Source organism: Diadema antillarum, unplaced genomic scaffold (genome assembly GCF_040938485.1).
Source record: "Diadema antillarum isolate AM-2024a unplaced genomic scaffold, OU_Dant_1.0 seq00000172_RagTag, whole genome shotgun sequence".
In the NCBI taxonomy this organism is placed as follows: Eukaryota; Metazoa; Echinodermata; class Echinoidea; order Diadematoida; family Diadematidae; genus Diadema; species Diadema antillarum.
The window spans coordinates 135,699-150,784 of NW_027271241.1; the positions used below are offsets into that span (position 1 = coordinate 135,699).

Genomic DNA, 15,086 nt, shown 5'->3' on the forward strand with positions numbered 1-15,086 from the left:
GGGGAATCTGAACAATTGACACAATTTGACGTAAAAGAATAAAATGTGCTTTGTGGTCACACCATGATATATTGTTGACACACGATGGTTTATAAACATAAAGATACGTTCTACGGTAATTAGTAGCATTTAATAGCCTTGCTTGACGCAGATTAGAAAATAAGGACATTTCTCCAATATTGATTTTCATATTCTTTCCCTTCATTGCATATTGCATTGCATTCTTTAAATAGACAAGAATAATATTTCTGTGTGACAAAAAAAAAGGTTCTTAGTACACCAATTATTGTCCTCTGTGAGCCCCCGAAAAAGGGAGAAAATGAAAGGGAGACAAAACTCACCACATTTCTATACAGAGCCTAGTAACGTTATAAGAAGGCGATGGTCACGTTAATAATTATACGCCCTCTATCGATCATCAAGCGGTTTTGTTATCCAAATGGTGCAAGTGTTTCGCCCGTGAGCGTACTATGCGAAATCCCTCTGAAATCGCGAAAGTACGCCCTCTTAGCGCTAGCTTCTTATTTATACTCTCTGGGAAAGAGGGAACAGGACATCAAGCTGAGTTTCGCAGATGTTGAAAATATTCCCTATATTGTTTAGCCATCTTGCGTCATTATCGAGACAGTGTAATGCCACCTTTGTAAATGAACACGTCGCATCATATAATGCGCACAGTCCATCTACGTATGGTTAAGAAATGATACGTCATCTTTACCAGTGGGCCCACGAAGATATGATCTCACCAGCAATTAGGTATCTGAATATATGAACGACCCAAGTCCATGGGAGACCATTTCGAGTAAACTTAAAAAAAAAAGTCATATCTTTTTTATTTGTCCAATCATATTCTATCTAACTGTGATGGGAAGGCAACATTGTATATACAAATTAGAACATAATATGTTAGTATGACAATTAACATTTACATTAATTGTGGAGAGGCAATTTTGTGTGATGGACTTGGGTCGTTCTTTGAATCATATATATGATATTCTGCTATAGAGATGAGAAAAGGATGAGAGAGGGCGCTATAATATCAATGTAAAATGACCGAAGTCCTTAATTCTTACATTCATATAAGATTTAACTCATTCATTTCAGGCACTTCAGGAGGTAATTAGGATTTATCATTTATATACAAGATGAGTCCATGCATAAGCTACAATTTCCAATGTCAAACTGAATTTCTCCAAAAATTGGACTTGGGTAGTTCTTATATTCAGGTCTTCAATTGTCTTCCCACATGCCATTAAAGGGGACCTCCGGATGATTTTCAGACTTTTACATTTGAACAACTTTAAATTAGTCAAACTGAGTACAGAGTTTCAGAATTTATAGTGATTGGGATAAGTAATGAGAACGTTTTCAAAATTTATAATGAATTGCAATGAACAAGGATGATGACATGACAGCCTCACCATAAGAATGCATGAGTTCGGGCTCAAGGAAGCAGAACAAAAGAAAAGGGTATGCATGGATTTTTCACAGGTGAACTTGTTGAGCAAGCGGTATTGTAATGGAATTACACTGCTACATTTCTGAAATATAAGAGCCTCTGATGTCATCATCACTGTTCAGTGTAATTTGTTTAAGATTTTCAATTCATTGGTTTCTCTGCTCAAGGACCACGATAAATTCCACGGATCTATACATGGAGCTGTTGATTTATGTACTACATGATGTGAAATTATGAAAATCGTCCGGAATGCCCCTTTAAAATTGACGCACATGATAACCACGAGAGGGCAGTATTGATCCTGCACTAGTCCTCTTTAGATTGTAAAGGCCAGAAGTTCGCATCTTCTTTCCATTTCAGTTCACGAACTGTAATCATACTCGAATTAAACCAGACTTAATAACAACGTCACAATGATATTTAAAACAACGAACCCTGTTTCATTTCCAGATGAACAGGAGTCTAGATAGGAAAGCTGTGTCCATATTAATAACAAACCTACAAAAACCTTCGAAGAAATAGATCCCCAAGAAGCATAATTTATGCTATTGCAGAACGGATTAATTTTATGTGAAATGTGCGAGCTAAATGGTAATGGTCAAAGTTGTCAAGAGAATGAAGCGGCCCTGTTGAAGGGAAGTTTTGTGTCACGTCACTCATCCAGACTACAGTTTTCACACCACAATGTTAGGCGGATGCTAAATAATTTCATGTATGAATATCAAAAAGAAAATAAACAAAGAAAAGAAAAACAAAATCAAAATCAACAATAATAAACAAAAACAAGCTCAACCCCCCCAAAAAAACAAAACAAAACAAAACAAACAAACAAACAAACAAACAAACAATCACAAACAAAACACCACTATTCTTGTCACGGAACACTTTGTGAATTTGAAATTTATTAAAAGATTGATGTCTGTTTTAAACCTCGATCTCCTTGGAATCACTGCAGTAGTTATTACAACGTTTCGCAATAAAGAGAGTAAGATAGTGTTTACACAGGAACTTCTTGAAACTGTCTTTTTCATAGTTATCTCTACAGAGCGGCTTGCATGGAGAAACAAACATGCTAGCAAATCAATGCAGTATAAATTTTGACGTTCTCATCCATTACCTTGGGCGATTTTAAGATACACATTGTTTTTATAATCATGTTTACCATACGGTAGAAACCTTAATTAACCTTAAAACATGAGTATCCAACTGAATACTATTGAAATTAGAAAGACAACCATTCATAAGAATGCGCTCAGGGGCGTCACCAGCTTTTTTTCAAGGGGGGTGCGTTTTGACCCTAATGTAACGATTTTTTTTTTGACAGACATTTGGAATATATAGGAAGCTCTCAATCCCTAGACTTTTACTGTTTTTGAGGGAAACCAAGCGGGGAAAGGGCACTGGCGTAGCTAGGATTTCATCTGGGGGGGGGGGGGGTGTTAGTATGCGAGGGAGCGAGCAAGGGGGGGGGGGGAGAGGGTGTGGAAGTGTCTGTTGTCCCCCCCCCCCCCCCCCCCCCCCCACGGTGAGAACTTTTTGCATTTTGATGTTGTAAATGGTGCAATTTGATGCAGGCTCTTTGCGTGTTTTTATCGACTTGAAACAGTCCCACTTGTTTAAGGTAGCAGTACATTTTGATGGAATTTGTTGTTGAACAATGTGCCTATAAACTATATCATTTCAATAAACTTCTTGCATTGATTCTTACAGTTACACTAAAATGTCATGAACGCGACCGAGCCCGAGCAAGCGGAGAGAGCGAGGGGGATTTGATGCATGTTTTGCTTGTTTTATTGACTTGAAACAGTCCCACTTGTTTAAAGTAAAGCAGTATATTTTGATGTAGATTATTATCATCGAACAATTTGCCTATAAAATGGTATCATCCAAATAAACTTCTTGTTTTAATATTTACACTGAATATCATGAACGCGGCCAAGCAAGAGCGAGAGGAGTGAGCGAGGGGGAGGATGTGGGAGGGAGTGTCCTCCTCCCACGGTGAGCACTTTTTGCATTTTGATGTTGTAAATGGTGCAATTTGATGCAGGTATTTTGCGTGTTTTATCGACTTGAAACAGTCCCACTTGCTTAAGGTATCAGTACATTTTGAAGTAAATTGTTATTGAACAATTTGCCTATAAAAGGTATAATTCAAATAAACTTCTAGTAATAATTCTTACACTGATGTCATGAACGCGACCGAGCCCGAACAAGCGGAACGAGCAAGGGGGAGGTTGTGGGAGGGGTTTGGCCCCTATAAATGGATTATGGAATGACGGTGTGAAACTACAAATTACTGGCAGCAATATCGGGAGAATGGCTTAACGATTACATGCGAGCGAGCGGAGCGAGCGAGCTTTAAAATTGTGACATTTTACAGTCCCAAAACTGCCGTTTGTAGCCATATTTTTTTGCTTTGGAAATTAAGGGGGGGGGCGCACCGGGCGCAACTGCTGGCAATTACTGGCAGCAACATCAGGTGAATGGCATAACGATTAAATGCGCGTAAGCGAAGAGAGCGAGCTTGAAAATTTGTGACATTTTACAGTAAAAAAAAACTACCATTTGGAGCTATATTTTTTCGCTTTGGAAATAAAGGGGGAGGGCGCACCGGGCGCAACTGCCGGCAGTTACTGGCAGCAACATCGGGAGAAAGGCATAACAATTAAATGCAAGCGAGCTTGAATATTTTGACATTTTACAGTAAAAAAAAAAAAAAAAAAAAAAACCTGCCGTTTGTTGCTATATTTTTTCGCTTTGGAATTTAAGGGGGCGCATCGGGCGCAACTCCTAGCAATTACTGGCAGCAATATCAGGAGAGCATAAAGATTACATGCGAGCGAGCGGAGCGAGCGAGCTTGAAAATTTTACATTTTACAGTCCAAAAGCTGCCGTTCTTAGCCATATTTTTTCGCTTTGGAAATCAAGGGAGGGGGGCGCACCGGGCGGAACTGCTGGCAATTACTGGCAGCAACATCAGGTGAATTGCATAACGATTAAATGCGAGCGAGCGAAGAGAGCGAGCTTGAAAATTTTGACATTTTACAGTAGAAAACCTGCCGTTTGTTGCTATATTTTTTCGCTTTGGCATTTTAAGGGGGTGCATCGGGCGCAACTCCTAGCAATATCAGGAGAGCATAACGATTACATGCGAGCGAGCGGAGCGAGCGAGCTTGAAAATTTTACATTTTACAGTCCAAAAGCTGCCGTTCTTAGCCATATTTTTTCGCTTTGGAAATCAAGGGAGGGGGCGCACCGGGCGCAACTGCAGACAATTACTGGCAGTAACATCAGGGGAATTGCATAAAGATTAAATGCGAGCGAGCTTGAAAATTTTGACATTTTACAGTCCAAAAACTGCCGTTTGAAGCTACAAAATGTATATCTTTTTTGCTTTCGAAATTAAGGGGGCGCACCAGGCACAACTGCTGGCAATTACTGGCAGCAATATCAGGAGAATTTAAATGCGAGCGAGCGGAGCGAGCGAGCTTGAAAATTGTGACATTTTACAGTCCAAAAACTGCCGTTTGTATATTATAGCTATATATTTTTTTTTTTTTTTGCATTAAGGCGGGGGGGGGGGGGGCGCACCGGCTGGAACCGGCTGGAACCGGCTGCAATTACTGGCAGCAACTCCAGGAGAATGGCATTACGACTAAATGCCAGCGAGCGGAGCGAGCGACCTTGAAAATTTCGACATTTTACAGTCCAAAAACTGCCGTTTGTAGCTATACTTTTTTCGCTTTAGAAATTAAGAGGGGTCGGGGGGCGGGGGGGGGGGGGGGGACGCCCGGTGCGCCCCTCCCCCTGGATCCACCACTGGTAGTCAGGGGTGTCGGTTTATGTTCATGACTGGGGGAGGTATGACCAGCGAGGTGGCGTCGAAGTGACCAAGCATGGGAAGGATGTCCAAAATCTATCTAAATAGTAAACACTGTATAGAATACACCAACTTGTACGAGTAGATATGTATAAAATCAGTGCTGCCAGAACCAGGGTTGCGAATTGTTTTTGCCCACGATTTTTTTTTTTTTTTTTTTTTTTTTTTTTTTTTTTTTTTTTTTTTTTTGTCCCGGATGCAAAAAAAAAAAAAAAGATAGATATTAATTATCATTTAAGGTCCGGCGTTGAGGTCGCTCGCAGACTGATTTTTTTTTTTTTTTTTTTTTTTTTTTTTTTTTTTTTTTTTTAGGGTCTGAAGGGGGGTGCGTTCGCACCCAACGCACCCCCCCTGGTGACGCCCATGTGCGCTTCAGGTTACACCAAAGCCATTAAATATGGAGGAACTTATTCAGTAGATAGCTGTAATACAGTGCGATGCATCCTTGCACCCACAGTGCTAACATGATGTTTTTGACATGATCCTGATTACAATGAAGTGACTGCTACACGATGATTGTTACATGAGACATTGCACGATAAACGGGTATGCTGCCAAAATCGCACAGCCTCAGCCGAGGTGATGGGATAACCTCAAAAGGGAAAGACGGGGGCGTATTGAATCCGGGCAAACATTTGTTGTTGTTTTTTTTTTAGAATGAATGTATGCATTTGATCGGTTCATTCTTTTGAAAGGACAAAGCGTTCCATACTTGAATAAATGCGTACAATTATTCCATTTTGCCACAGCTGCGTGCTTCAGAAAACATCGATGAGGGAACCATGCAGAAATTCACGATGATACATTTGCTGTTAAAGGAAGCTATCAAATCTTTATACAAAAGTGTGAAAAATGCAAAGCTCTGAAAAAGAGAAATCTCTGGATATATTAACAAGTCATAATGCACACATTTTGACAACTGATATCACTTATTTCCCTTTGCCCAAGCACAGAGCGGTAAATGTATCTGCCCATGATTATACTAACCGAACGGGAAAGCCGTGGTGTTTTTAGTTTGTGGTTAGGGATGTTGCTTTTGTTTTTGTTTTGTTTTTTGTTGTTATGCATTAACCAGTATCCTTTTAATTTCTATGCATAGTATGTATCTTCTTCGATTGGGAGTGCATTAGTGTCTTCAGACAAGAACTAATGGTAAACGAGAACAGAAATACATCGTTTTCCAATATATTTTTGAAAGTTTTCTCCATGGAGCTATACAGTGCCCTCAATGGATTCCAAAAATACAAGGAATATTTTTTATTTTATTTTTTTTTTGTCATTTCTTTTTTTTTTTGTGAGCAGAGCATAGGATATCTGACGAAAACAACCCAGTGCTTCCATATCATATTGCGGTATCACTGAAACTGCTCATCAAAATGATGCCAATTAAACGGAAAAGTAATTCCCAATTGAAGATCAAATAAAGGAACCGATCTTTTAGTTCGTCTTGATCCACACAGCTATTTCAGGTTTCTTAGATAATTATCTGATCAGAATATGAAACAACTATGACATCAACAAGAATATGTTTTTAATGAAATGGAGGCATGATTCTTTCATGTAGCCCCCCCCCCTCCTTTTAATATAACGAACATTTTTAAATCGAATCGCTAGTCACAACAAAACAGAAACTCTTGTTAAAAAAAAATACATCAATATACATCTATTTACATTACTGTTCAGCTGGTACCGGGGACTTCTTCACAAGTGGAAGAGTCGTATTAACAGAAAAAAGAAACCGTATAGAAAATACTGACACATGAAGTCCCCCTAAATGAAAACAGGTAAAAAAGCTGATCGTCATGCTTTCATTCTCTTCGTTTCTCCGTTTTCCTGTCCACCACACTTCATTTCTTTTGTAACCTGTTTTACACTCTGCCAGTCATATCCCCTCTTATAATAGTTCTTGGTTTTGTTGAGCAATATCGTGAGCTAAACACTACTCTGATATTTGATCTCCTGTAAGGAAGTTAACAGCATTCTCTTAAATCTCCTCCGATTTCTCAATCCTGTCCCTGCAATGGAGAGGAAAAAAAAGGGGACATGAATCTTAATTGTATCTTTTTTTTTTCAAACTAACTGTTCTGAATTTGAATTAAGAGCTGCTACTAGGAATAGTACTGAATACTCACATTTTTTTTTTCATTATCGATTACCACCTGTCCAGCCCTCATGTACTGAGCTTGAACCTATCAATACTACCCTGTCATTTACTGATAAGCACTGATGCTTGCCGTTTTCTCCTTTTCTTAAGTGTATTTTGTTCTTTGTTTTTGTTTTTTTAGTTTTTTTTACATGTCTTCTCTCATTTTCCTTATATTCGCCTCTTTCCTTTAGTCGATATTAGTATAGCTTACGCTCCAAACATTGTTTTAAGCACGTTACAAATGCAATGCCTTACGGTTATTGTTGTTATTATTATAGGTATTATCATTTCAACAAATTGTAAATCGATTCCAATTGTAAAACAGCAAGCCTATAGTAGAGGGTTTGTGAACGAATTATAATACAAGTTACGTGTACTCTATGGTGTGGTTTTTACACGCCTCGACTGTTTAATGACTGTTGAATAGTTGGTTCTGTAAAAAGGTTCCTGCAGTTTCCACTATCAAAATTGAGGATGGCCCTATACTACTTTTGTATGTTACTGTCATTGCGTAGTAATAGCTGGTTATGTAGGGAACAGATATCATAAAAACAAAGCGCTTTGACAGGTGATGCCCTTCAATGCAATTTAGATGTTGGATTCATTCCTTTTACGTTTTTTATATAAAAAGTATATGAGATGTTGCCATATAAAAAAGAGGTGATAGCCAGCTATGATGCACAGTAGAACATTGTAAAAGTCAGCAAACTATAAAACATTGCAAAACTTAAGAAGCATTTTAAAATACGTTAGTTCCTTTCTTAAGATGAATGATTTGATAGTCTATCAGCAGATATATGTATATGATTATATATATATATATATATATATATATATATATATATATAATTATATAATGTGTGTGTTGGGTGTATATTCGTCGGGAGTTGTTGACAATATTATATGTATATATGTGACCCTGCACCACAAAACAAACAAAAAGTCGCCGGACATGGATTTCTAGTTAAGGACAGATTCTAAAAGAGCAGACTCTAAGCCTTAAAATGATGTATAACTCAATTCAAATGGACTCTCCTAACCTATCTAGATATTGGAAAGAAAGCGTTCACTCTGGAAAAGTGCAAACCGAGAAAAGAGGCTCTGAAGTGCAGGGTCCATCTGTCTATTCAAGCGTTTAATCTTTACTAAACCGTTCTAGCTGTGCGATGAATGGGACAAAAACAGAATGTAAACCACTGGAGCAACAACAATTAACCCGTTCCAATCCCCATAGACTTAATACACGGACCACCAGGTTCCCGTAATGAACGGGTTAAGGGATAGTCAGATTAAATTGGAATTGAGCACGATCTATTAACACATTCTGACCATGACTAGTGCCAACTTCCAAAGCAGTAGCATTATTCATTCAAAAGTTATCAGACTTGAAAGTGAAGAGTGTGCAAAGGGTTATCAAGAAATGAAAATGGACCTCCATTAACGTAAAGACACAACTGATCTCACTACTCTAAAAAAAAAAAAAAGGTTCTAGAAAAACGACTGAAAATGCATTTTCCCACTCATTTTCTGAGCCCAAACTTAGGAACAATGTAGAAGGAGGGTAGATCTTTAAGAAAATATGAACAACTGAATATTGACTTGGTTGACCTGTTGTTCCTTTTTTTTTTTAGTCTTCATGTGAAATCAAGGGGTGCGACTTTATGTTGTTTTGTGATGCACGGTCATATATATATATATATATATATATATATATATATAATTACATAATACACAGTTTCTGTTTATGTAGATATAATCATATAATTACATACATATGTGTTTTTTTTTATATCTACATAAAAGAAAAATTGAATAGAGGAAACTTACTGTTAAAGGATCATCTACGTCGCCTCCAAAGCCAATAACTCACACACAATGACAAAACCATGGCTACCACGAAGAAACCGAAGAGCACTGCCGACACTCCTGCGGGTAATAGGAACATATTTTCGTATAAAAAAAAAATGCCGATTAGTCCCACGACTATTTATGTCCTTCTCTCTCTCTCTCTCTCTCTCTCTCTCTTTTTACTGAAATAACAGCTTTCACACAAAGCGTATGTCAACTTATGAGTGAACAGTTTTTTTTTTAATTCAGTTTTGCAGAACACCATTTTTTCAATTCAATTTGAAGCTACATAGCTAAAAGACATACTTATTTCAAAGAGATTTAAAAGAAAATGATACTAATATGAGAGTGAGCTTTGTTCACAGAATGTGCCAGTAAATTATGCAAAACTTCAACTCAATCCAGTAATCCCTTCCTTGCAGTTGTCATATAGCTTTTCATCCTATTTTCTTTCTTATTCATTGCACAGAGCATATTTCGTAATGTTCATATGCATTTAAATACCCTGTAAACTTCAAAGCTTCCGGCCAAATAAATGCTTTTTCAGAGGATGTGTTTTCTTTTCAACGTTTGGGTAGATCACGAAAGTTTATTAATTTTGTAATGATTTATGTATCATTAGAAAGATGACAGTCTCTTCTTTGTGAATCGACCATTTCAATTAAAAGTCAATATCTAGCGACTTTTTTGCTGGTGCTAAGATGGAGGGTCATATATTGAGAGATTGTAGTGTGGTGGTTTTGTGATGCAGAGTCACAAATAGACTTTAAGAGATAGTACATCTCAAGTGTGTCATTGTTATTCTGACGCAAACGACTTGCTGTGAGACAGAGATAGCCAGAGTTTCGCAACAAATCATTACATTCAAGTGTGATAAAAGTAGCCTTTAGAAATTATTCTTTAGTCTGCATACCTTCACGATGTGATTGGTTTCCTTTGTTTGAAGGCTTGATATGATCATACACAGAGTGTAGGCCTGTGCACCGACCGACACTTTCGCATACGATAGATAGTAACCCCCCCCCCCCCCCTTCCCACCACACATAATTGTGACCCGCGACAACGGTTTCAGGCAAAAGTCGCAAGAGCAAATTTCCTCCTAGGCGGGGTACAAAGATCTTTGCCATTATTTTTGTCGATTTGGGTTTTCTGCAGAAATCGAATCTTTGATATGTTTTCTACATCTACACTAAATTTCATAGCATAAGATTACGTTTTTCCTATCGAAAATGGAATTTTAAGCACCCTATGTTGGATCGCACTCGTCAGTTTCGAGCTTCTTTCGAACGCCGCGCCAATATCCCCAGCGTTGCTACGGCGCAAGGTCTCGCATGCGATTGGCTGGTGCGTCGCACACATTTACATAATTCGGCTTTCGGAGACACCAGTTGCAGCGTTTGGGGAATGCTTTGTCCACGCGTGCATGATTACATGCTCCATTGTTCTTGCTATAGGTTCATACGCTGTAGTGCGTGCTCTTCGTTTGGCTTTCTATCCAAACTATTCTACCGCAATGTTCGACAACGGAAGTGAAACAAATATCATTTAGCACGACGTGATCGTGTGAAAAGAAAAAACAATAGTCTACTTGTACATGTAGTAAAAATTATGACAGCAGACTGACTCAAGGGAAGGTAGATGAGAGGAAAGGAGAAGTCACATGAAACCAGTTATATTCAAATACTACACCTCAAGATCGCACGAAACTAACTAGTCGTGTTTGTTTGTTTGTTTTGATATAATTAACACCACCGAACAAGGCAACATATGCACGGCTTGTATAAACAAAACAAACAGGAAGCGTGACCTTTGCCAGCACTGGCATTTTTCTGCCTACAAAAGGGTCGCCAATGATAAAGTCAAATCAACAACAATGAAAACGCGATTTGTAAATGTGTGGATTCGCCACCCGCTCCTGATACATGCACATGGTCATGGCGTGTGGATGCCATTGCGTAATGCGTGCACCCATACACATGTACACCATGTTCGTGCAATTATCGTATCCGCCATCTTGAAAGACGTAATGGTAAAACAAACCCGAGCGAAGCGCATTGTGTTTCGGCTCCATACGCTGAGCTCCTAGGAAGGGTGCCCGGGAAATTTGACTCTCTCAGTGAGCCAATCAGAAGGCGATGTGGTTGCTAGAGGCGGAGCTTAACATCGATTGGCACCATCGTACGGATGGGTGATTCTCACCTCCCATCGCCGCTCGGACATTGTCTTTGAGAAAGAGGTGAATCTTCAAAGCCCGTTTTCTCGCAATTTTGTCAGGCTACCAACTTTAAAAAGTGCATTTTATTTCGCTTTCCATGCCCACTTATGGTGCCAAAAAATGCAAGTGTTTTATATCAATGCAAGGCTTAGGAAATGGGCAATGTGATTCAGTGAAAAAATGAATTTTCATAATGCCCGACTTTTGCCTGAAACCGTTGTCGCCGGTCACAATTATACACGCAAATGTGTCCGTGCGTCACAAAACAAAACAAAAAGTCCTACCCTTTAATTGATTTGATTTGAATTGTTTTATTTCCGTATTCAATCTGACATGAGGAGTGTTGAAAAATAAAAGTGAAACTGCTGAGTCAAGTCCACTTGGATTTTGTCATATATGTCTGAAAGAGCTCTTCGTCCGTTAAAGTATTATAAGAAAGTTTTGGATCAACAATATATATATATTTTTTTTTATTGAAAAGTTTGATCAGGTGTGTCGTAGAACACCCATTGCATTTAATAAAAATGCACACTTTCCACTTTAACCTCTGATAACTTTTAAAAGTATAATTCTACAGCTTTAAAAGTTTGCATCGCCCATAGTCCTATTATATATTATGTAGATATATAGATATTTATATAGATATATACTAAAAGAAATTAGACTGAGGTGGACGTTGCTCTCGATCTTGAGTGTCCCTTATATATATATATATATATATATATGAATAAAAGGGAGACTCATGATCGAACGCAACGTCCGCCTCAGTCTAATTTCTTTCAGTATACATCTGTATATATATATATATATATATATATATATATATATACGTACATACATACATATACAATTGGTTAAGGTATCGACTTCAGGGAAAGAACGTGGAAACACGGTATTCAGTATGAAACCGTAAAATGATGAATTCTTCATGAACTGCACACATCACTCATGCCAGAGAAACGTAAAAACCTACAGTAAAAGTGACTTCATGACATGACAAACAACAACAACAACAACAACAACAACATAAAGATTAAGGGTTTTATCATTGATTATTTATTACAATATTATTGTTCAAGTTTGTTACATACTATGATATCGTTAAATAGGATTAAGATAGAAAATATTGTGATTTTGCTGTTTTATGCTCAATTGTATTCCAGTTGCCATTTAACGTTTTGTTGCAAATATCAGTTGTCGTTACAGAATACAATATCAAGCTGCAAAAATAAAAGAATAAAAAGGAGAGCATATGTGAATGTGCACCTCAAAACTAACATAAAGTCGCACACACTGATTTCGCGTGAGGACTGAAAATAAGTGAAATGGGTCAACCTAGCCGAACTTGACTTTTTCATATTTTCTGAAAGAGTGGGTCTTCTTTTACATTATGCTAAAATTTGGTGTCATAAAACGGGCAGGAAAGTGTGTTTTTTAGCAGTTTATCTCGAACATTTTTTGGTAGAATAGTGTGATTATGTGTGTTTTTAGAATCCCTTTTTCATTTCTGAAAAACCTTGTCCACACTCTTCACTTTCAACTCTAATAACTTTTGAAAGGGTAGTGCTACTGCTTTAAAAGTTGGCATTAATTATGGACAGAATGTGTACATGAGGCATGCTTAATTTCAGTTTAATCTGATAATCCCTTCATTGTTGTTACTCTGGTGGTTTACTTCCTGTTTTTTGTCCCATTCATCACACAGCCAGCACGGTTTGCTAAAGATTAAGCGCTTGAATAGACACTGTACTTCAGAGCCTCTTTTCTCAGTTCACACTTTTCCTGAGTTTGTGCTTTCTTTCCAATATTTAGATAGGTTAAGTCCATTTGATTTAAGTTATACATCATTTTAAAGCTTAAAGTCTGCTCTTTGAGAATATGGTCTTAACTAAAAATTCGTGCGACTTTTTGTTTGTTTTTCAGGTGCAGGTTCACATATGATGAAGGGTAACATATTTGTTTCCCTTTTCTTTCCCAATTCTTCAGGTTTTTGTTGTTGTTTTTTTATGTGGGGGCATATTTCCATTTTTATTTTTTGTTAAAAACAAAAATGAATAAACGCTGCCTTCTATAGTTATTCCACGTTTATGTGCATCAAAAATAACAGACACCAAAAATGCAATATTGATATTTGACTTTCTTTGCGCAAAAGGTTTATTTTATAGCGTAATGTTTAAAATCTTATCTAACATTTTTTTTTCCGGTCTCTGTGTCTGTTATGGTTTTGCCAACGTTCGTTTTTTGATTTTGGTTTGTCTGTTTTTTAAAACAGTTCTGTGTAAAAAAAGAAAGAAAAAAAATGTTATTAAGCTTGTGGGATCCCAAGAGTGATTTTTAATCATTCAAAATACATTTCCAAGCTTTGAAAAAGTGGAAATTGTACTGTTGTTTTTTTAACTCACCATAGATATCCCTTTTACATCCTGAATGTTTGGTAGATTGAGTTGAAAGAGTATCTGTTGATACTGCCGTTTCCGTGGAGTGACCTATTGATTGAAAGAAAAAAGCATTACGTTAAACGTAAGAACTGAAAAAGAAATGATATCGAACTTTTAAAGTAGACAGTAATATTATCATATGGTTCCGGCCACCCTGGAAACCAACTTTGTATATACCCATAAATGAACATAATTTATGTAAATGCGTTCTTCATTCAATCCTCTTCATTGAACAACAAGGGTACGTAGAAAACGAAGGAAATGTGTATAATGTACGCCTATTCTTCATGAGACTTACCGTACATCATATCTGGGTGCCCTGTTTTTAGAGGAATGTGTGTTGACGCAGTCTCTACGGGCGCTTCTATTGAAGAAGTTCCCTTCCGGATTCCTTTAAAAAAGTAGTTGAAGGTAAGATAACTTATAAGTATGATATTTCGTTCACATATTAAAGGGCATCTTGCTATAAAAATCATCTGTGTTAATATCACACAAAGGTATGGTCATTCATTTATGATACTGCCATTTCGACACTTCGTTGCAGACAATGTTCTTATAACTATTGATTATTGGTGATCAGTTTTTTTCCTTAATCCCACACTATACTAAGATTCGTTACTAAGAAATGTTGTAATTCTAAAATTGAATTAGGTTCAACAAGAACAACAAAAAATGATTCCGAAGAATTGATACTCCGAAATAAATCAGGATTCGTGATTCTGTAACTGAAAGTGTTGCTCAAACGAAGATTACGTGGTCTGACTTAAAGCTGTGATTGACAGGAGGAGTCAAAATCAATAGCAACTTTTTTTTTCCATTACTTGGGCGGCAACGGCAAATAACTCAGGGAAGTTCTTTTATGTCAACGAAAAGAAAAACATTGTCATACCTTTCGCGTAAACGTATACTTGTGTTGAGTTATAGTATTGGACGTCGAGTCCGTATCCCGTGGCGTAACACGTGTAGAGCATCTCATCTCCGAGTGTGGCATTTTTTATAATAAGGGAAAAGTCGTCTGTAATGTCGAACATTCCGGCCCCATACCCCTGACCACTCCTTACAACCGGTTTGCTGTAGAGATGAAGCTTTGCCAACACATA

The 15,086-nt window shown here is 37.5% G+C and overlaps 1 protein-coding gene across 1 annotated transcript; it reads right to left on the bottom strand.

The window, feature by feature from the left end:
• Window positions 1-7,119: 7,119 nt before the first annotated feature.
• LOC139728290 (uncharacterized) lies at window positions 7,120-15,043 on the bottom strand. Its single transcript, XM_071639240.1, has 5 exons — window positions 14,876-15,043; window positions 14,285-14,377; window positions 13,951-14,034; window positions 9,313-9,411; window positions 7,120-7,354 (listed from the first exon to the last, which is right to left on the bottom strand). The coding sequence occupies exons 1-4, from the start codon at window positions 15,015-15,017 to the stop codon at window positions 9,323-9,325; spliced, it is 408 nt and encodes a 135-aa protein (XP_071495341.1). The 5' UTR covers window positions 15,018-15,043; the 3' UTR covers window positions 7,120-7,354; window positions 9,313-9,322.
• Window positions 15,044-15,086: the final 43 nt, after the last annotated feature.

Excerpts from the sequence above, each read along its gene's own strand:
- LOC139728290 (XM_071639240.1), bottom strand. The coding sequence starts at position 15,017 with ATGTTCGACATTACAGACGACTTTTCCCTTATTATAAAAAATGCCACA. Across the intron at positions 14,378-14,875 it reads AGTATACGTTTACGCGAAAG|GAATCCGGAAGGGAACTTCT; the intron begins GTATGACAATGT and ends ACTTTTTTAAAG. Across the intron at positions 14,035-14,284 it reads GCACCCAGATATGATGTACG|GTCACTCCACGGAAACGGCA; the intron begins GTAAGTCTCATG and ends TTCAATCAATAG.